Genomic DNA, 21,966 nt, shown 5'->3' on the forward strand with positions numbered 1-21,966 from the left:
TCCATTCTCCCAACACGACTGCTTTCCTCTGAGAACAAGAAACGACCAAGGAAAGAAGAAAACCCTTTCTCTTTCTTGGCTAAAGCATTCAGCCCTCAGCTTTGATATAACATTTCAAAGTCCTTAACAGGCTGCTCCCTTGACCTAATTTCAAGACGTATTAAATAGATTATTCATTGTTGTTTCCAGGCTTAGCTCCGTGTTTGTTAAGATGGCTGCATCCGACATGGACAGAGGTGGTCCGATAAAGCAGCGCAGAACCTAGAGCTGGGAAGCATCCTTCCCACTCAGTCCCTATATTCCACAGAAGTGAGGTGACTTGCCCAGAACTGTGGACTCTGCTAGAATCAGATGGCCTTCAGGCCATCCCTAGATGACTTAGCGCCACTGCGATGAACCCGCCAGGACCACATACGCCCACTTCACCTGATAGCCACTCAGAGTCCAGCACACGACCCACTGACAACCGCACAAGCCGCTCTGCCCCAGGACAAGGCTCCTTCATGAGAAGTCGGCCCCGTTAAATAGCAGCTACCTCACTTACGGGACACAGAGTGTTTCCAGAGAGCTGGCAGCTGGTCTCTGCACGGCTCCCACAGTCCCCCTCCGTGGCACAGTTGTGAAGCGGGGAGAGCGGTCTTCTGCCTCCGACCCTCCCTTCCACGTCCTGCTGTCTTGAGTGACCCGGGCTGGGCCCACGTGCATCAGTTACCACAGTCAGGTCTTTTCCTTTTAAGCCTATATCTCTTCGTGGGGAATCAAAGGCCCTTCCTCTTCGTAGCGCGCTCCGGGCAGCAACTGAAAAGATGTTACTGTAGACGCCCTGCAGGCCCATGAAGCCTTCACCTGACCCCTGACAATGAGCCTGGAAGGACTAGATTTTATGGGACTGTCAGAGAGGGGCAAACAGGGATCAGAAGAGAACATGCAAGAATGGTCCCCACTCTGAAGAGCTCTGAAGAGCTCTGGGCCCTTTCCGGGTCAGGTGAGCAGAGGTTCAGTCCAGGCAGCTGCTGGGCCCAGACTGAAGACGTTCTAAGCCTTTCTCCAGGCTACCTCCTACCCCCACCCATCAGGCCTCTTCCCTCCCCACATCGGCCCCTTCTCATTCTCTTCCAAGTCCTCTGATGATTGTTTCACATCTTAACCCCTTTGCAATCTTGTGGAACATCGACCTATATTTCCTCCATCATTTCTTCCTCTAATTGTGGAGTTCCTGATAAATATGTCTTAAATAAATATGCTCACATCCTTCACCACATAAAAATATTGGGAATGAACCGCCTTGGGATTTAATGTGCTCCTTGTCACTTATGCAGAACTTTGTTGAGATGATTTGAGCTCTGGCTGGGTAATTAGACAAGAAGAATCCCTTCCGGGCTTCTATTAGAAATAATAATAATGATGATGATGATGGTAATTATAACAGTAATAGCCTTTTCGTTTGCAGAACATTTTACACACTGCAAATCTTTTCTGGGTACATTTTCTCCTCATTTGATCTCATTTGCCCTGTGAAGTTGTGATATTATGATCCCCAAGTTCCAAGTGAGGTAAAAATAAGTTTAACTAGTTTCCCTTTCCAAGGGGGTGCCCTTTCTGCTGTGCCCTGCTGCTTCAAAAAGAAACAAACCATGCATTGAAGACAATTGATAACACACAGCTTCAAACCGTTTTCCTCCACTGGGAGAAAGAGGGCATTAACTGCCCACTTCTGTCACCATTTGGTATAAAATGCCCAGCATGAAGGGCGATTCATACAGGCAGCACCAGCAGGGCATCAGAGGCTGTTTTCGCCATTTTAGAATCACAAACTCTTAGGTGCATCCTGGAAGCTCCTCTTTCCCCTCCATTCCAATACATTCTACTACTGGACAAATGCAAAACCTAGAGGTCCTTTACACAGTAAAGAAAAGAGTACTAATAAAGCAGACTGTGTATTTACATTTCTAGACAATCATGCCATAAAAAGTCAGTTTATATTTGTATACAAACATCCATACATGGCTACAAAACCAAACATTTTCCAGTTCTATATCTATTTCCAAACAATTTAAACATACTGTGTTCTTACAATTACCTTAAGTGGTGAATTTTATCTTAGTCATTGCAATGGCATAAACATCCTGGACCCAGACACTATTTTTTAAATCATACTATAACTTGTTTTAAATTGTGGTATACAGCTTTGTAACACCAACTGTTAGCACATATTTTATCTTATTATGGCAATTATAAAATAATCATGAAACCCGAAGACCCCAATATTTGTTCAAGGTATCATGATGAGGCTTCTGGAAACACAGGGTAAGTATGACCACGCTGTGGAAGCCAGTGAAAATAGAAGTTATGTGGATTTTAAAAGAATTTGCTCATTTTAAATGGCCTTTTAGAAGATGCGGTACATATATACAATGGAATATTACTCAGCCATAAAAGGAATGAAATTGGGTCATTTGTAGAGACGTGGATGGACCTAGAGACTGTCATACAGAGTGAAGTAAGTCAGAAAGAGAAAAACAAATATCGTATATTAACGCATATACGTGGAATCTAGAAAAATGGTAAGGATGAACCAGTTTGCAAGGCAGAAATAGAGACACAGATGTAGAGAACAAACGTATGGACACGAAGGGGGAAAAGGGGGTGGGTGGGATGAATTGGGAGATTGGGATTGACATATACACACTAATATGTATAAAATAGATAATTAATGAGAACCTGCTGTATGGCACAGGGAACTCCACTTCGCTGTACAGTAGAAACTAACATAACATTGTAAAACAACTCTACCCCAATTTTTTTTAAATGGCCTTTTACTAATAAAGAGCCTGTAACTTAGTATATTTGGATAAGTGGTGCTGACCTGATTTTACAAACACAGATTATTCAAGTAGAAATTAGGCAGAAGTCTGTCTTCATCCTAGAAGGTTAGATCTTTAAGAATTTGGGGGGAAAAAAGAATTTTAAGAGAACAAAGCTCTGGGGCCAGGAGATAAAAAACATTGCAATGCTGAAGCCATTGTAGCATTATACATCATCTTTTTCTGAGTGTAATCTGTAATCTTCAAGGTCTCTTCCCTTTTCTTTCTTGTTTTCTTTATAACATGGAAAATTAAACAAACCTTTCCATTTTTTTGTATCTTTTTTAGAATGTAAACTCTGAAAGATCAGGACTTGTTATTGTATGTTCTTTCATGCCAACTTGGATCTCAGTATTCTGTAAATCATGAGCTCTTTTTAAAAGCTGATATTTAATGAGTAAATTCGACTAACTCATGGTTGAGTTCAATAGAATCGGCATTTACAAATTTCTATTCAGCACAAGGCATTGGACCAAGTACTAGAGAGACTACTAGGGTGTGTCTATGCTCCCTGAAATTATCAAAAGGTAGACTTTGCCTATAGATTCCAAGGCTCAAAGATATAAAAGAAACTTTAAAGCTTTATTGAAATATTTTAACAAAAATGTACATCCAGTCGTGCATGTACCAGAGTGATCAACGTTCACCTTTCTCCCAAGTTTTAAAGAGGAACTCCCTCATCACAGGCTTTCCAAATACCCAGCAATCTCATCAGAAAAGACTTTAAGTATTGAGAAGCTGCCAAGCTCATGACAGTGGATACACATTTTGTAAACTTCTCATTCTCACTTGAAAGCTCAAAAATTATCATTGGTGACAATAATTACCCCTTGTTTTCCTGGAAGTGACAGGTGCACGTTATTTATTTTCTAAAAAATGTCTGCCAAATGCCTGTCTGAATACCCATAGTTTGTCCATCTTTCTTTCAAGTAAAAATAGTGTTCCGTGAAAATAAAAACAAAAACAAAAACACTAGCTCAGCTTGCGACTTAAGCACTCAAGTGTTTTCCTGGAGGCAAATATGGCAGCTCCGTGTTCAGGGCACGTGCTCTGTGATTTCTTCCTCTTTTTTTCACACAGAATTTTAAAAAGTGTACCAAAAGGTTGAAATGTAATAAAATTAATAATTTTTCTGCCTTATCACGTACACTGTCAAGTGACACTGGCCTATACAGCGTGGCTCCTGCACTTTCTCCCACCGTTGTTTTTGCAGCATTCGTGCAAAAGTCAGCACAGGGCACGAGTCGGGTGAGTTTTAGGATTGTCACGAAAACGGTTCTGACCCTTAGACCCCCTGAAAGGGTCTCGGAGCCACCAGGGCGTCGAGGACTGCACTTGAAGAACCACCCGGCGTCCGCGCACGAGAAATCGCAGTTCCCTCCCTGTTCGGTTACGCACGCTCGAGGCGTGTTTATCACTACAGGTCTGACCGCGGAGCGCCGAGGAGCATCCAGCGATGGTCCGGTACCCGGGACGCTCGCAGGACCGCGCGGGGGCCGCCTTGCGGTTGCCGTGGCAACGATCGCGGGCGGGCGCGGCGCGGCCATCGACCAGTGACGCCTGCGCGCTCTGCGCTCTGCCGAGAGGGCTGCGGCGCCCCGCGGGCTGGCGGGAAGATGGCGGCGGCGGCGGCGGGCTTCCCAGCTGGGAAGGGGCGCGACATTAGCCTGGCGGCCCTGCGGCGCCACGACCCCTACATCAGCCGGATCGTGGACGTGGCCAGCCAGGTGGCCCTGTACACCTTCGGCCACCGGGCCAACGAGTGGGTGCGTGCGGGCAGGCGGGGCCGGGGAGGGGCTGCGAGCGGGCGGGGAGGTCCCCCCCGCGGTCACTCGGGTCCGGCGTCCGCGGGCACTTCCCGCCGCGTTGAACTGAATCACGGAGCGCGGGCAGGACTCAGCCCTGCGGAGCGGGTCAGACACCCTGCTCCGGCACGTCCCGGCGGTCAGCTAGGAGAGCCCCCCGACGGGACACAGCCCCAGTAGTTCACGTGGCCTCCCCACCTCCTTCCTCAGCCGGTCATTAAAGTTTACCCGAAAACCACTCACAGAAGCGAAGACACTAAGAAGTAGGTCCTAACATGGGAGAGAAGAGAACAGCTTTGCCCTAAGTTCGTAACCGAGGGAATTCACCGAAAAGAGGCAGGAATGGAGGAACGTGGGGACACCTGCCCCGCGATGTCCCGGGGGAGGAAGCGCGCCGCTTCCTAGCTGTGTCTCCCTAGTTTTCGGGGGCATGTGTCGCCTGGGTCTTCGTATCAAGGACCTTGAGCGACGAGGTGGACAAGTTTCAACGGCAACTTCTAAAATGCAGCTATTCTACGTGCGGCTGTATACTGCTCTGTAGAAAAGCGCCAGAGGCATGATGTCCTAATTCTGCTGAGGAAATTCGGTAGTAGAAATGAGGATCGGGGGTGTGTCGTTCTCTGGACTGACTTGACACCCGACCGAGAGTCTGGGGAATTCTGAGAAGTTAACGGGTACAGGAGAGGTTCCCCTTGAGTAGCGGTTGTTTCCTACGGGCGTTGGACAGGGTCTCTGAGACACGTGTTACTATGAGGCTGCCCTTCTACAGCCTCATCAGAAGTCACAAGTGGCACAATGCATTATTTACAGGAGTTATGTTTTTCTGCTTCCTGGACTTGTTGCTTTCAGACAGCGCATAGTTCATCCCTTAGAAGGTCATTCTTTCAAAGTACTCATTTTCAAGGCTGTTGTAGCCGAGAAAAAAAAAGACAGAGACCTAGTTTAGCCGCAGGGCAGTTGCTGGGGGCAAACAAATTGATGCCGCGTCTCCATATGCCACCACAACGGGAGCTTTTGAACATAAGCCCAATAAAAGTGTACAGGACATGCTTAAGAACAGAAGAGAAAGTATATGCAGGTGGGACGTAAAGAAGGGGAATTCTTATTACACTGAATATGGATGAAGGCTAACTTAAGGCCTTCAGCGGGAGGAATAAGGAATGAAGCGGGGACAGAAAATGAGCTGCTCTAAGGAAGCTTAAGAACGATTATGTCAGGACTGGAGTAGGAATTTTGGAACTAGACCTACTTCCCATTGCCAGGAAATCCCACTCCCCCAAAACACCAGTGTGTCCTAACCCTGGTGGTATTTTCACCTCTCAGCCCTTAGAGCAGTAGTTCTTAAATGGAGTCAATTTTGCTTCCAGGCAACACTGGCAGGGTCTTGAGAAAATTTTTAGTTGTCGCTTGGAGAGGGACCACGTTACCGGCATCCAGAGGGTAGATGCCAGGGATTCTGCTAAACATTCTGCGGTGCATGGGACAGGCCCCCACGACAAAGGTTAATCTGACCCCAGATGTCAAAAGTGCTGAGCTTGAGAAGCTGCCTGATAGTGGTAGTGTTTCCCTTGTTTCTAGCTAGTGATTTTCTAAGTTCTGTGAGTCAAGATCATTTGGAGTTTTAAAAAGTGCATCCCACCAAATCAAAAATCTCAGGGTATGAGACCCAAGCATTTGATATTTGTTGAAAACTTCTTAGGTGACTCAGATGCTACATATATGATTGAGAAAGGCAGATTTAGAGGGTAAATGGAGATTTACTTTTTCATTATCTTAACAGAATAATCAGATGTAGATTGCATTGTTTTGAAAGCGTCAGGTAGTCTGCCAAGTCCCAATAGTTTGCAAACTAGCACTATTTTACATTCTACTTCATTATTTTAAATTTTGAACTGCTTAATATTTTAGCACTTGTTTTTATAAGAGTGTAATATTAAATCATTAAATTGTACTTTTAAAATTTAAGCTAAAATCCCCCAGAACTGTGAACTAATACTTTAACATAAAAGTCTTTTTTAGGGACTTCCCTGGTGGTCTGAGTGCTAAGACTCTGCACTCCCAATGCAGGGGGCCCGGGTTCAATCCTGGCCAGGGAACTAGATCCCACATGACGCAACTAAGAGTTCCCATGCCACAACTAAAAGATCCCACATGCTGCATCTAAGACCTGGAGCAGCCAAATAAATAAATAATTTTTTTTAAAAAAAAAAGTCTTCTTTACTTGCAGGACCTAAGGAAGAGCTAATAGAATCTTGCTTTAACTGTTGCCCAAAACCCCAAACCTGGGCTTTGCCCAGAAAGCAAAAAAAATCTGGTTACCCCTGGATAACAGTGGAGGGACGGAGAAAATGCGTGAATTTGAGCTGTTTCAGCCAGAATAGACCAGAATTTACATTTCCAAAGACCTTTTTATCTAGGTGTCATAGAGCCTTAGATGAAAAATATGTTTTTAATCCAAAGATCTGTGTGGTGTAGGTTTGTTATCCCTTTTCAGTGGAGAAACTGAGACACAGAACAATAAACTAAGAATTGCAAATTTGAAGTTAGAGAATAATTTCAGGAGAAGCATGCCTTTTACATTTCTGATTCTGGATTTTCCTTAAGGAACAGGTAATTTCTATTACTACTTCATTAAGGAAGGAAGGAAACAAGTCAAAGGCTGTTAGGTTTCTGTGTGCTGATCCGCAGAAACATCCTGACTAGGATCTCTGAGATGAAACAGTCCAGGGTCAAATACTGGAAGACAGAAAAGTGTTTTGTCCTCGTAGCAAGTGGTCACTTAATAGTAAATCCAGTGTAAGGATGATGAAATTACTCAAGCATGGAAAGGATCATGCTTGCAAGTTTTTGCGTGCCTTTTCAGAATCATCATTTTAATGTACCTTTGTTTCTTAAAGAGTATTTTTCGCCAAAATTACAGAGTACTTAAATTTTGAATGACTTTGCTAATGGATATATAAATAAGAAAACATTGAGAGGTTAAATAGAATGCTGAAATTAAACCACGTAAATAGCAAAGATCAATTCTAAATTCTGAGTTATAATAGTCTGATTACTAGTTAATCAGACAAATGGGCACTTAAATTTTTTTTTTTAGTAAGCTGAATGTTTTCCTCAGGGCCCGGGGAGATGGAAAAGAGCCTTTCCTTTAAGCCTTTAAGTTTACAACTTTCCCAGTCCCTCTCAGGCAGAGTTCTTGAGTCCTAGCTTGGTAATGTTTCTGTCTAATTGTATTTCAAAGATCAGACTTGACTCTAAATATTCCACGTCAAATAGGCGATTAGTTTGTCTGAAAACCGCAGCAGCATTGCTGTCTTCTGTGTAGTAGTTAGTAGAGTTATCGGCAGGTCCGCTGCTCTCCTAGGTGACAGGATACGACAAGAGAAAAGGAAACCAGAAAACGGGAGGAGAAGGAAGTACAGACAGCAGTGGGTTCTGCGGCTGGCCATGTCCCGGGTCAGAGGGGAAGACAGCACTCTGCTTTAGTTTGTAAATGACAGGAGGAGGATGCTTCCCACTGCTTAAGCAGCAGAGTCACAATGGGCGAAACATCTGCTTTTTCCTTTCCCTAAGAGTTGCCCCTCTGTTACATAGGTTTGACCCCGCTTGGAACTGATCGAATTCCTGTTCCCTGAGATGCTTATGTTCTCTGACCTCTGTGAGTGTTTCCTGTTAGTGAACAGAGTATACATGTTTTGCTGTTTGTTTTGTTTTTATTTTTTAGGAAAAGACTGATGTGGAAGGAACCTTATTTGTTTACACAAGGTAAGAGTATTTCACTTTCATAAAGAAACTGATGGTCTTTCACTCATGTCTTAGCTCTGTTGTGTCACCCTTCAAGTGTAGTTTTATTTCAGAAGTGAAAGAACTTAGTTTGAAGTTATTAGTTGACATAAGGAAGGGAATACTGAATAACGGCCTCTGTGTGGTGTGATGAATACTAATTTCAGAATATAATGTAAACTTCACTATAGATGAACTTAAATCTTTGTGTTCTTATAAAAGCAGTATTAACTATTTACTCTTTAATTCAAATGAATGGTACAAAGTGCTTGAGTATAATGGATTGGCAAGGAGCTAGAAGTACACTGGTCAGAATGCTAGATTATTTAACCAGCATTTGGAGGAGAGCATTATTGGTCACGCCACCTCTTGACTCTTTGGAGAAGCGTGATCCGAAATTGAAGAGGTCTCTTAGTCCTCCATTGTACAGCTAGTGGAATATGTTTCAGGATAGATTTAATAAATTCATGTTTTTGGGTAATTTTTATCAGCTGTTGTTAATATCACACATGCACACAGAGATGTGTAGTATGTATATTGTCTTCACAGCTAAGCTGTTTATTCACATAAACGTCCACATAAGATCTCATAGCTGAGGCCCATCACCATCGGTGGGTTACAGAGATGTAATACAGAGGCCTGGGACAAACCCGTCCCACCCCACACACACTCATCTGTTTTACACACACATTCACCTTCGAAGGTAAACCACAGTGTGGATAGACTACCCCCGTGCCAGTTGGCACGTGACAAGCAGTGAGTGGGCAGGCGGGCGTGGCCCGGGGAGGCTCTGCAGAGCTGCCGAGTGCGAGAGGAGGAGCTGAACCTCGCGGAGGCGGAGGCAGGGGCCCCGTGTCACAGCACAGTGAGGGCGGTGATCTGGGGCAGAGAGTGTGCATCGGTTGGCGTGAGTTCGAAGCTGACAGTGAGAGTAAAGAGATTTTGCTGGCTTGGAATATCAGAGTGAAGGTGCTGAAATCTGTTTTCTGAGCAGTAGGGAGCCACTGAAGGTTTATGAGTGGGGGAGTAAAGGAGTGATGACAACATGTGGGAAAGTCGGTGTGCTTAGCATGATGCAGACACGGAGGAGACGGTGGCGGCGGAGCAGGTGTGCGGTGGAGTGGGGAGGGCTTGTTGGGAGCCTGCATGCGGGGGGCGGTGACATTTTAAAGTACCGGTGAGATTTTGAAATGGAAAACAGAGAGGATGACAGACTCATTGGCAGAATGGAAAGATGGGAGGTTGAGAACCTGGCTTGAGGATAGTTTTAGTTTTAGTTTGAAATAGTGATCTTGGGGTGATGGCAGGGCATTCCAGTGGTGGCACCAGGCACTCGGGACGGGGCAGGGACGGAGGCACAGAGTGTGGAGGCATCGGCATCGTTAGTTTGGTCGTTGGAATCAGCAGAGAAGCTGAGGGGCTAATGGCTGGGTTTCAGGGTCAGCAGGATGCAGAGAGGAGTCACCACGGAGACAGGCGGAACCAGAGCAGCGCACAGAGGCCCCTGCGGCCCAGGGCAGGTTCTGCGTGCAGGGTGGGCAGGAGGCAACGGTGGGAGTGGAAGGGAGCATTTTTAGTCGGGTCTTCTTTTGTTGATGCAGGGGAGTAACAGATTATGCAAGTATTTTCTGTTTTGTACCAAAGCCAAACGTAGGTTGGTATTTTCAAGTACTTCTTAATATACTCTTGAGTTCCTCGTGGAGCTGTCAGTTAAACAAACCTTTAAACTGAGAAGCAAATCCTTCCCTAGTCCTTAATCTCTTCCCCACATCTAACTCCTTAAGAGCAGGACCCTCTCTCCCATCCCTCTCCCCCACCAGCCCCACCATCCGATCCCAGATTCTAGAATGTTGAGGTCTTTCCTCGGTGGAGGATGACAGACAGCTCATGGAAATCACAAGTGAGTTTTGGGTATAGGTAATGGAACTGCCAGTGATGTGTTTTGACTTAACAGATGTTGCTTTAGAGCAGTTGGTATCCCCTGAGTCTGTTTTAAAAATTGTGAGATGGTGTAGTAACCGTACCATTAGAGGAGTGAAAGCCTGTTGTAATAATGAAACACTGGAAGAATCAAATTCTGATTCTGTATAAAAACACCTAATCCCATTTTTAAAATTATGTCTTTGTTTCCTCCTGTGTCTTTCTGTAATAGAGTTACACCCACTGGTGATTTCCAGAGGACCCTCTGACAGGGATCTTTGGAAGTCACTCTTCATTCTTCCCCAGAATTTAAGTTGAAATGATCGTCATGATTATTTCTGGTATTCATTATATGCCCAGCAACACTTTACCACTTAGTAAAATAAGTAGGCAAGGATTGCCTTCCATCCGTTTTAAAATTAGAAGTCTCATAAGAAAACCGTAGGTAGTAAATCAAGTGGTTAAAGGTGAAATAAAACTGAGCTATAAACCCCTTTTCTTCCTGTTGCTCACAGCATTTCTGTGGGCTTGTTACCTTGTGCCCCAGATTAAATCAGTGGCCCTGCCTGTTTCCGTTTCAGTGTGTGAGCATGTGTGTTCCAGTTTGTCAGCAGAAGTTGCACAGTTGGGTTGGTATCTGGCCTGTCCCCCAAGGGTAGACAGATGCACTTGTAGTTGTTAGTTTCTCTATGATTTGGGTTCTTCCTGCCTGACAGAGACTAGGCACTGAAGGTTTATTGAATGAAATTAAAAATAAAAAGTTACTAAATGGACAGTTTTATGGATAAAAACTTTTGTAGTAGCTTATCTATGAAGCTATTTGCCTTACACTGAAGAATACTAAATACCTGCCCTTTGCTTTAAATTGTATAAACTTTTAATTATACTATATCTCCTCATAAGTTCATTGACCAGAGTTATGTCATTTCTCTAAGAAATTACACAGCTTTCAATTTCAGACCAACACTAACATTTTCCATACCTGTGATGTACGCTCTGTCTTAACGGTCAAGATTGTTTAAAGGTGTCTGTCGGTCATTTTTTTATCAGTAGTTACCATCTCTGCCTTAAAGGAACTTGCAGCGTAGGTAGGGAAGCAAGCTGTGTATATGTACATACGCACACAGCTACGTAAGTCGGGCTGGGCTTTACCAAAGCACCAGCATGGCCGGCGTGCCGTCTGCGGCCCGCACGTTGGTGCAGCCCCCGGTGAAGGGGCGGGAAGGCTGAAGGCGTGTCCGGATGCCCCCGTCCTGGAGGTGCTGTGCTCTGAACGGCGTGTCTCTGTGTCCCCCGCCCCCGGCAACCCTTAGGTCTGCTTCTCCGAAACACGGCTTCACCATCATGAACAGGCTGAGCATGGAGAATAGGACAGAGCCCATCACGAAAGACCTGGATTTCCAGCTCCAGGACCCCTTCCTTCTCTACAGAAATGCCAGATGTGAGTCTGAACGCGTGTTTGAGACTGTGTGTGACTGTTGTGTTTAGTGTCAGTGACTCTAGGGGTCAGCAGGGGTGGCCTGGGAAACACACACCTCGGTGCGGGATAGCTGCTTCTTCCTCGGGAGAGTTTACACGGAAACAGTGTGAATGTGATGACGTGAGCATTTAAACCTCGTCCTCTGCAGCTGGACCACTTTGTGCTGTGGGCCTGAGCGGGGCTTGGGGGAGGCGAGTCCTTGGCCAGGAGACCGCAGAAGGCACCTCGGTGGTGCTGCAGGACCTAGGCTAGCCATTCAGCTTCTGTGTCACTTCGGCTGAGCATCCGATGAGATGCTTGAGGGAGAGGGCCTGTCTTCCAGAAGTACCATCTTTTGAATGCATAGTAAATGAAAACCAAAGTCCGAAGAGTTTTGGTCCTTCAGAATTTCATACCACTTGGTAAAGTTTCAGTTCTATTAGGTAACTGAATGGTCCTTGTCAGGTCTGAAATGAGGTAGCGGTCGCCTGCCCAGAATTCTGTCCCCATTTCTCTCTTGCATCCCATCTGACCACTCGTGCTGGCCTATTGGGCGGCCCACAGAAAAGTGGATGAGAGCGTTAGGAACTGCAGAGCATCTCCACACACAGCACAAGAGGACATTATAGCTGCTTAAACGTGTGTGCACGTGCTCCGTGCTGGCTTTCCAAAAGACCTTGCAGTTAAGAAATGGTTACCATGCATTTTCCACCCCATTCTTTGAGCTCAAGATTCAAGAATTTGCCTTCTGTGTACTACTTACTCAGTGTTGTCTTAACAATGTAATACAAGTAACACATAATGTTTCAACCCCACTGAATTGTTCTGAAGTAAATATAGCATCATTTTAATGCTGTATTTACTTATATTCACATGTAACTAAGTTGTCCTGATAGGTGGTCATCCTATTTAGAAAATACAGTTAAATTTTTACGAGAAAAAAATTATAAGAAAGCTATTAAAACTATATAAGTTGACTTTCTAATGGCAGGTCCTATGAAATGAAAAATTTAGTAATACAGAGAAATATTTTGTTTACTATTCCTATTGCTTTGCTGGAAGGTGTAGTTTAATCAATTGTAGCTTGTAGTTGTTTGAATTTTTTTGTGTGCTTGTTATGTCAGGTTATATTTTCTCTTTTTGAGATTATTAGATTCTATTTGTAACTCAAATCCTAATAAACAAAATAACCACAAAACTAAATATAAAATGAATGAATATTAGTGGCTTATAATAATTTTTGATTGCCCTTATTTTGAATAAATACTGAGTCTAGTTGGTATAGATAATATTTAAAATTCTTATTATAATATTACATATTATATATTATGTACTCTACCAAAGATATGAAAATACAAACTCTCTTTAATGTGGTCGATTTTAAAAATAACCTTCCTCAGTCCCACAGGGTTTAGCTGCTAGGATCTAGTAAACGTGCTCAGCCCCACCTGGGTTCCAGGCTGTGATGTCCAGTACCGCCCCACGGGCTAGGGTGGCTGGTCTGAATTACACTCTGAGCTATGAATGTAAAAGACACACTGATTTTCACAGACTCGGTACAAAAAAAAGGAATGTGAAAAAATCTCAGTAGTCTTATATTGATTTACCTGTTGAAATGGTAATATTTTGAATATATTGAGTTAAATAAAAAGTATTATTAAAATTAATTTCACCTGCTTCTTTTTATTTTTTTATTTAAAAATTCCATTTGTGGCTCACATTTGTGGTTCACCGTACGCTTCTACTAGACAGCACTCTTCCAGGCGTTTTCATTCATCTTCCCACATCTCCTCATCACAGCTTTGAGGGGCAGACACTCTCCCTGCTGTTTTGCAGATGAGAAAACTGAGTCTCAGGGAGGTGGCAGCCCTGACAGACCCACACATTCTGATTTCAGGTCCGTTGCTTTTTCTACACCAGCCTGTACTGCTCTCTCCACTGTTCAACGTGAGTGCAAATTGAAGGCAGCCTTTGGGCTGTGTATTAAAATGTTTCTAATGAGCTTCCATAAGACAAATGAAATCAGTTGAACAACAAAGAGTGGAAGGGAATGGATCTATTTACCTTCCTGAGTTTATTTTGCTTCTTTTCTCCTTAATATTTGGCACATCTTGACTTTGCAGCCATAGTCATTTGGATTTCGTTTATTTATAAAAGCCTCTTCAGAGTCTCTGACATCAGAGGTTCCCAGACGGTTTTGCTCCAGGTGCTTTCAGCGTGTCAGATACCTCTCAAATGTTTTTAAATAATTCTGATACTCTATGGAATAATTGCATCTGGTTTGCATATTCTCTAATGATGTAGAGATTCATTCATCATCCTTTGAACAATGAACCCAGCTTCACTCAGGACTGGTCTTTAAGACTCTCTACCTCTCGAGATCTGTCGAGTCAAGGATCTCCCTGTTTTAGTCCTGACGTTTCACTTTGGCCGATATCTGTCATAGGCCAGGTTGGGACATGTCAAGAGGTAGAGCTGATACAGGTTTGTGGTGAGTTTTTTAAATTCACCAGGTTAAAAAAATTGGTACGTGAGGAGATAACTATCCCTTTCTAAAATTGTATGGGTTTAGAAGAGCAAAATAAAGAAGTGAAAACTCAAACTTTCTTCATTTAATTAAAAAAAAAAAGATGTATAATAAGTAACTGAATTTCGGCCAAACACAAAATGTATGGTTTTATTACAGTAAAGGATTTATAGTGTTTAAACCTGGCTGTCATAGAATTTGACCTCTGTAAGCTTTATAGGTAAATAAGGTGCCTGTTGAATTAGGATAGAAAATATTTACCCAACAGACATTTGCTGAGTGCTTACTGTCTCCCAGGCACCATGTCAAGGCTCTGTATGGGTTATTTAATTCTCATCACTTTTCCTTAGAAAGCCTATGATTCCTATTTTGTAAGTGAGGAAACTGAGGTTAAAGGGATTGCATACTTTACCAAGGCCTGTGACTGTTTTGAGGTGGAGAGCGTCTGAACTGAGAGAGCCTATGTCCAGAAGTCCAGGCCCAAGCAGTGGAAGTGTCAGCACGTGCGTGATGGGTCTGAGCACGGTTTACCTCTTAAGAAATGCTGAGTCTTGTCGTGGACACTCCAGAGTGAAAAAGCGAGTTTCTGGTTTTTTTTTTAAGTTGAGAATCTACTGTATCTCCGTTATTAGAAAGGAGACTATCAAATAAAAACTAATGTAACAAAAAGCTGAATTTGACTGTTTCTTGTATATTATTACCCTCTAGCAGCTGTTTGCTGTATTTGCCATTTCAGAACTAAATAAGATTTTGGTACAGGGAGATATAGTTTAGAACTGTATTTTCCCGAGTAGATCATAATATTTAAGATACGTTACAGACAGCAGTGACAGGTAGATTTCAGAGCTAGGCCAACATGTTGAATATATTATTGTCTGTGATTACAGAATTAGAATGAAATTCTTTGGGGCTGCTTGATTTCATTGCAGACATAAGCTGGGAGCTTAGAGCAAATCAGAAAAGGCAAAAATCAAGACACCTAGATCAAAGCTGTTTTAGAAAACTCCTCAGTTTTAAAGTGGATTTACCATATTGGGTAGTTCTATATTCATAAGGAAATACAATTTAAATTCTTGACATTTGTAGGATCTGAGAAAAACTGCTGTAAATAATGATAAATGGTACACTGAATGAAAATTATCATTACAGACAGTCCTCATCTTTCAAATAGACCATGACCTAGAAGTTCCCTTTTAAAGTGATCGGTAGACTTTTGGCTCAACATAGCAGATCGAACACACTCCTGAAACTGTTGAAATGACAGTAACGGAGTAAAAAAAGATACAAACCCACCAGGGTGCAGGGTGGATTTCATGAAAACAATGGCATGAACGAGAGAGAGGAAGACATGCCACGACAGCTTCGTCGTTCACAATTGTTAACCTTACTGCCCCGCAGAAGACGCTCTCTGCCCTGTTGATGTCAGACTTGACAGTGCTGTTTGGTTCTTCCCCCACTGACCCTTCCAGGGGGATATTGTGTAGTTGCCCTTTGGGCTCAAGTATGATTGTGTGGATTGATCTGGCCGGTGAGATGCGGGTAGAAGTGGTACGTGTGACTTCTGAGCAGATGCATGTTCGAGCACGTCTCTTTCCCTTCTGCCACGATGACTCGCGGTTGTTCAGGCAGAGGCTGCTCTGTCAGCCTGGTCCTGGAATGAAGGCACAGAGGTGGCCCATGATGGACCTGTAATGTGTATGAGAAGTAAACCTTTGTCATTGTAAGCCATTGAGATTTGGGGGTCATTTGTTACTCCAGCATAACTTGGGCTGTTACGACAGATACACAAGCCATCCAGGAAAAGGGGGATCCAAGCACAGGTTGGAGGTAAAGGAGTTCTAAGAAGAGTGGTAAAGAGGAGTCCCCTATGCAGCTGAACTAAAGATGAGTCAGTCTAAAAGTAGGAAGATGGAAGGCTTCAGGAAGCATGTCCAAGAAGAAATTTACACCTGAGAGTTTGAATCTCTTCGGACATTTACAGTTCCTTTTTCAGTGATTTTGGTAATGATATAAGAACATTAAAAACTGAGAGGGGAAAAAAAAAAGGAGGCAATTCTTAATTCCTGGGAAAGCAAAATATTGTACAAGAAAGGAAATATAATCACAGTACACTATTTGGCTCTGCTGATGGTAATTAAATGATAAATACTAAATGTGAAATGATGTTATACTTACATTGGAAGGATGGGGAAAAGTGTGTGTGTGTGTTTGTGTGTGAGAGTGTGTGTGTATTGTCAGAGAACTAAATCCTCTTCAATGGATTTTTCTTAAGAATCAAGAGGTAGTGTATACATGATATATAGGAAGAGAGGTTTACATACCAGAAAAAAAATTGGATGAGACATAAATGGAGAGCAGAGATAACTGTCATGGAAGAGGTTGCTTTTAGGGAGGGGTAATCAGGATTATAATGGCTAGAGAGTTGATCTGCTCTTTGTTATGAAACCTTACAGTATTTGATATTTAAAATTGTAGATATGTTTTATTTTGATAAAAATATAATTGGATCTTGGAATACATTCATAAAAACAATATTTTAGTTGGTGGTTAAGTTTCTAAGTCAGCTAAGAATAATAGCACACTAACACTATAATGATGTGCATATGAAATACAGCGCCAGTTTGGATAGCATTATTTCTGTAGGAAAATCAATTCAAGAGTAAACCTTGTGTAGACCCCAAGAGTAAACCCTCCTTAGCAGTGAGGTGGAGGACTTCCAGTGCCCATGTGTATTCACAGATCGTTTGTAATGCTAGGTCTTCCTGGGACTTCCCTGGCGGTCCAGTGGTTAAGACTCCACACTTCCACTGCAGGGGGCACAGGTTCCATCCCGTTTGGGGAACTAATATCTCACACGCCAGGTGGCACAGCCAAAAATAATAATAATAAAGGCATTATTAAAAGGAAGAAATGCTAGGTCTTGTATGAAATGCAGTTTAGCGTGTGGTAACAGTAAACTGAAGCTTGAGGCCTTCCCAGCCTGTTGCCAAGTCTCAGCTCCATGCTGTTTGCACAGCCCCTTTCTCCTTCCAGTCCCCCATCCATTCCAGCCCAGGCTTCCATGACCTGTTACCTGGGGTGGCTCATAGCCCCTGAGAACGAGAGCATAAGCTTCCGGCACCAGCCAGAGTAGCGTAAGTTCACAACAACATACCTCTCCCGCTGGTTACAACAAAAAGTTCTGGACAGAGTACAAAAGAAAAAACCAAAAAGCCTGAGGATTCTGAAAGTAAACAATAACAGGCATATTGTTGAGGGAAGTCAGAACTTGAAGAGTAACCAGAATGGTGGCTAGTCTCCTGACTTATTCCTCCCTTCTTTGTCTCCTGACTTTGACTCAAGAGTGAGCCACGTCGCAGAACCATGGACAAAAACAACAAAAACCAAGAGCAACATCTCTGTGGACCGAGGACTGGAGAAATGGACTCCCTCTTTCCCTCCCAGCCCTACTTGAAGCCAGCTGCGACACTAACCTGAGCTGCCACTGCGGCAGTGACAGGCCCATGAGGATCCCAAGAAAAGCCTGTGTCTGCCAGAGGAACTGCAAACAAGGGCTCCTGTGGTCTCAAGAGTGTAGTTGATATTTCCTTGCTTCACCCAGTGGGTAGCCCAAGCTACGCAGACCGCCTGACAGTGTGAGAAGCTAAAACTCTGAGAGAAACCCTGACTTTGTGGCCTGAAGACTGGGGAGAAGGACCCCCGAGAGCTGGAGAGAGAGCTGGATGAGGAGATCCCCTAATTCTTTGTGGGAACTGACATGGGTGCTGGTCTCACCCAGGAGTATCACGTACATGTAACAGAGCCGAAGCATAGCCGAGGCTTTGAGAACTAACCCACGGTGTAGACAACCACCTAGCTCCAGAGCAACACCTGAGTGGTGTATGCACGGGGCAGACACAGCTCTGAAAATGGAGCTGACATGGGAACCACTGCCCACAAGAGGCAGGATGGAGAGTCCTGTCTAAATCTGAACAAATCAGTCGCCTTTTAAACAAAATCAACACTTCGGTGGGTTTTCAGAAGACTCACAGTCTCACAACATCATCAAGATGTCCAAGATACAACACAGAATGACTACTCATACAAAGAACTGGGAAAATCTGACAACTCTCACAGGGAAAGTCAGTCAGCAGATGGCCACCCAGAGATGACCCACATGCTGGAGTTATAGGACAGTGGCTTTAAGGCTGTTACTATTACTGTGCTCTGTGAGATAGAATGGAGTCCTCAGAAGTGAATGGAAAGATGGAAATTCTCAGCAGGGAAATGGTGTAAAAAAACCAAAGGGAACATTCAGAACTGAATAGTAGAGTACCCAGTGAGTGGCTTTGATAGCAGAATAGAGATGGCAGGGGAAAGAAGAGTCAGTGAACTTGAAGACCCATCAAGAGATATTATCCAACCTGAAGAGTATACAGGAAAAAGATTTAAAAAAAAAAAAAAAAGGCCTCACAAACCTGTGGGGCTGTACCAAAAGGTCTGAATTTGTGTCACTGGAGTCCCATAAAAGGAGAGAAAGACTGGTGTAAAAAAAATATTTGAAGAAATAATAGCTGAAAACTTTCCAAATTTGGTGAGACACAAATTATGAATTCAAGAAACTCAGTAAACTCCAAAGAGGATAAACCCAAAGAAAACCGTGCCCATAGATACCATAATCAAACAGCTGCAAAACAGACTTTAAAAAACAAACAAAAAACCTTGAAAGCAACCAGAAACGATACATATAGGAGAACAATGCCTTGAACGACTACAGATTTCTCTTGGAGTCTGGAAGACAGTGCCGAAATAAAAGAACTATCAACCTAGAATTCCGTCTCCAGTGAAAATGTTCCTTAGGAAGGGAGGTAAAATAAAGGTACTCTCAGATAAAGGAAAATTTTAAGTCCTTTTTTGTCAGCAGACCTGCTCTAAAGTAAATGCTGAAAGAAGTTCTTCAGACTGAAGGAAAGTGATACCAAAGGAAGGTCAGGGCCTCAGGATGAAGGAGGAGCAACAGAAGTAAAACATGGGTCAGTAGAGTAGATTTATTTTTTCTACCCTCAGATTCTTTAAAACGCAGATGACGGTCGAAGGCGAAAGTTATAGGAGGGGTTCATTGTAGGTACATGGGACATGTGACCACTGAAAGGTTAAGGGGAAGGGGGTAGGGACCTATATAGTTGTAAAGCCTTTACATTTTGCTTGAAGTGGTAAAATAAAAACTGTAGTAAACTGTGAAAAGTTAGATATGTATAGTGTGATTCCTAGAGCAGCCACTTAAAAAAAAGAAAACAGAACCAATAGATAAATGAAAACTGAATACTAAAAAAAAATTTAAATAATCCAAAAGAAGGCAAGGAAGGAGGTACCCACAGAGCAAAAAACAAGGGAGACAAACCATGGAAATGCTAATTAAAAGAAAGCCATTTGGGAGTAACATACACACACCACTATATATAAAATAGATAAGCAACAAGGACCTGCTGTAGAGCACAGGGAACTATACTCAGTATTCTGTAATAACCTATAATGGAAAAGAATCTGAAAAAGAATATACATATGTGTGTGTGTGCATGTGTGTATTCCACTTTCTATAACTGGTAGAATAAACAAAACAGGCTGGGGAAGACTTGAACAACACTGTTCACTCACTTGATGTAATTGACAGTTATCGAACACTCCACCCAGCCACAGCAGAATACAGCCTCTTTGTAAGTGCTCATGGGACAGTACCCAAGGCCAACTTTATCATGGGTCATAAAAAAAAAGAACCTTAAAATGTTTTAAAGAAATGGAAATCAAACAAAGTATGCTCTCTGACCACAAAGGAATTGAACTAGAAATCAGTAACAGAAAGATATCTGGAACATCCCCAAATATTTTGAAATTAAGCAACACACTTCTAAAATAACCCATGTGTCAAAGAGGGAGGAAAATTAGAAAATGAGCTGAATAAAGATGAAAAGACATGTCACATGCAACTGATGTTGGGCTTAGGGGGAAATTTATAGTGTCAAATACTTAGGAAAGAGGAAAGGTCTCTAGTAATTCAGGTTCCACCTTAAGAAACTAGAAAGAGGAGCAAAGTAAACCCAAAGCAAGCAGAAGGAAGGAAATCAAAAATAAGAGCAGAAATCAGTGAAATAAAAGAGAGAGTAGAGAAAATCGGTGAAACCCAAAGCTGGTTCTTTGAAAAGAGTAAAACTGATCAACCTAAACCCCTGGCCAGACTGATCAAGGGAGAAAAAGAGAGAGAGAGGGGATGTGAATGAGCGGTGTCGGGAATGAGAGCGGGGTCTCTATGGACACTGAAAGGACGAGGGAAATACTGTGAACCACCCCATGCCCATAAGTTTGACAACTTAGAGGAAATGGACTAATTCCTTGAAAAACACAAATCACCAAACCATTCTCAGGAATAAATAACCTGAATAGTCCCATATCTATCAAAGAAATCAAATTTGTAGTTAAAAGCTTTCTAACAGAGAACTCCAGGCCCAGACGATTTCACTGGTGAATTCTACCAGACTTTCAAGGAAGAAATAATACCAATTCTGCAGTCTCTTCCAGAAAATAGGAGCAGGAAGAACCCAAGTCATTTTATGAGAGCAGCATTATCCTGCTACCAAAACAAGGCAAAGGCATTACAAGAAAATTAAAGACCAATAGTCCTGGTGAATATAAATATAAAAAATCCTCAACAAAATACTAGCAAAATAATGTTCATAGCAGCATTATTCACAAGAGCCAAAAGGTGGAAACAACTCAAATTCATTGATAGATGATTGGATAAACAAAATATGGTATATACATACATTGGAGTATTATTCAACCTTAAGAAAGAAGGGAATTCTGATACATGCTACAGCATAGATGAACCTTTAAGGTATTATGCTAAGTGAAATAAGCCAGTCACAGAAGGACACATATTGTATGGTCCACTTACATGAGGTACCTAGAAGAGTCAAATTCATAAAGACAGAATGTAGAATAGTGATTACCAGGGACTGGGGGAGGAGGGAATGGGGAGTTCTTGTTTAATGGGTACAGAGTTTTAAGTCTGGGATGATGGAAAAAGTTCTGGAGATGGTGGTGATGGCTGTGCAACATTGTGAATACACTTAAAGCCATGGAACTGTACACTTAGAAATAGTTAAAATAGTAAATTTCGTGCTGTTTAAAATTTTACCACAATAAAGGAAATATTAACAAATGGAACCACTTGCCATATAATTTGCATCCGGCTTATCCCTTCCGTACAAACCCACTGCTAGATTTATCTTCCTAAAGCACAAGTCTAATTGTCATTTTTCTGCTCAGAATCTTCAATGCCCACCAGGTAGACTTTCTCACCTGACAGCTAAGCTTGCTGTAGTCGGGTCCCAGTTTACCTGTCTGGACAGGTCAACGTGACTGCTGTATACTTAGCTTCTGCTCTAACCAAACACAAATATGTGCTTCCCTAGAATACTTTAAAATTTATTATCTCCGTGCTTTTATACATGGTTCTTTTGTTTCCTTGAATTATTTTCCTCACCCTAACCGATCTCTACCAGATACATTCTACTCATATTTCAAAAGCAACCGAAACTTGACATCTCCCTTGTCATCCTCTCTCTCTAGTTC

At 42.7% G+C, this 21,966-nt stretch overlaps 1 protein-coding gene across 2 annotated transcripts in view; it reads left to right on the forward strand.

Annotated features, from left to right (window-relative positions):
- The first annotated feature begins 4,477 nt into the window (after positions 1 to 4,477).
- Positions 4,478 to 21,966, forward strand: part of DCP1B (decapping mRNA 1B) — a 45,592-nt gene continuing 28,103 nt past the window's right edge. For both annotated transcript variants that reach the window (XR_014017080.1, XM_081249327.1), the window contains exons 1-3: positions 4,478 to 4,630; positions 8,394 to 8,434; positions 11,686 to 11,813. Coding sequence is in view for 1 of the 2 variants with exons in the window: in XM_081249327.1 (XP_081105453.1) it covers positions 4,481 to 4,630; positions 8,394 to 8,434; positions 11,686 to 11,813 (319 nt within the window). In the remaining variant the exon portion in view is untranslated. The remainder of the gene's footprint in view (positions 4,631 to 8,393; positions 8,435 to 11,685; positions 11,814 to 21,966) is intronic.

Source organism: Mesoplodon bidens (genome assembly GCF_964165515.1).
Source record: "Mesoplodon bidens genome assembly, chromosome: 11".
NCBI lineage: Eukaryota > Metazoa > Chordata > Mammalia > Artiodactyla > Ziphiidae > Mesoplodon > Mesoplodon bidens.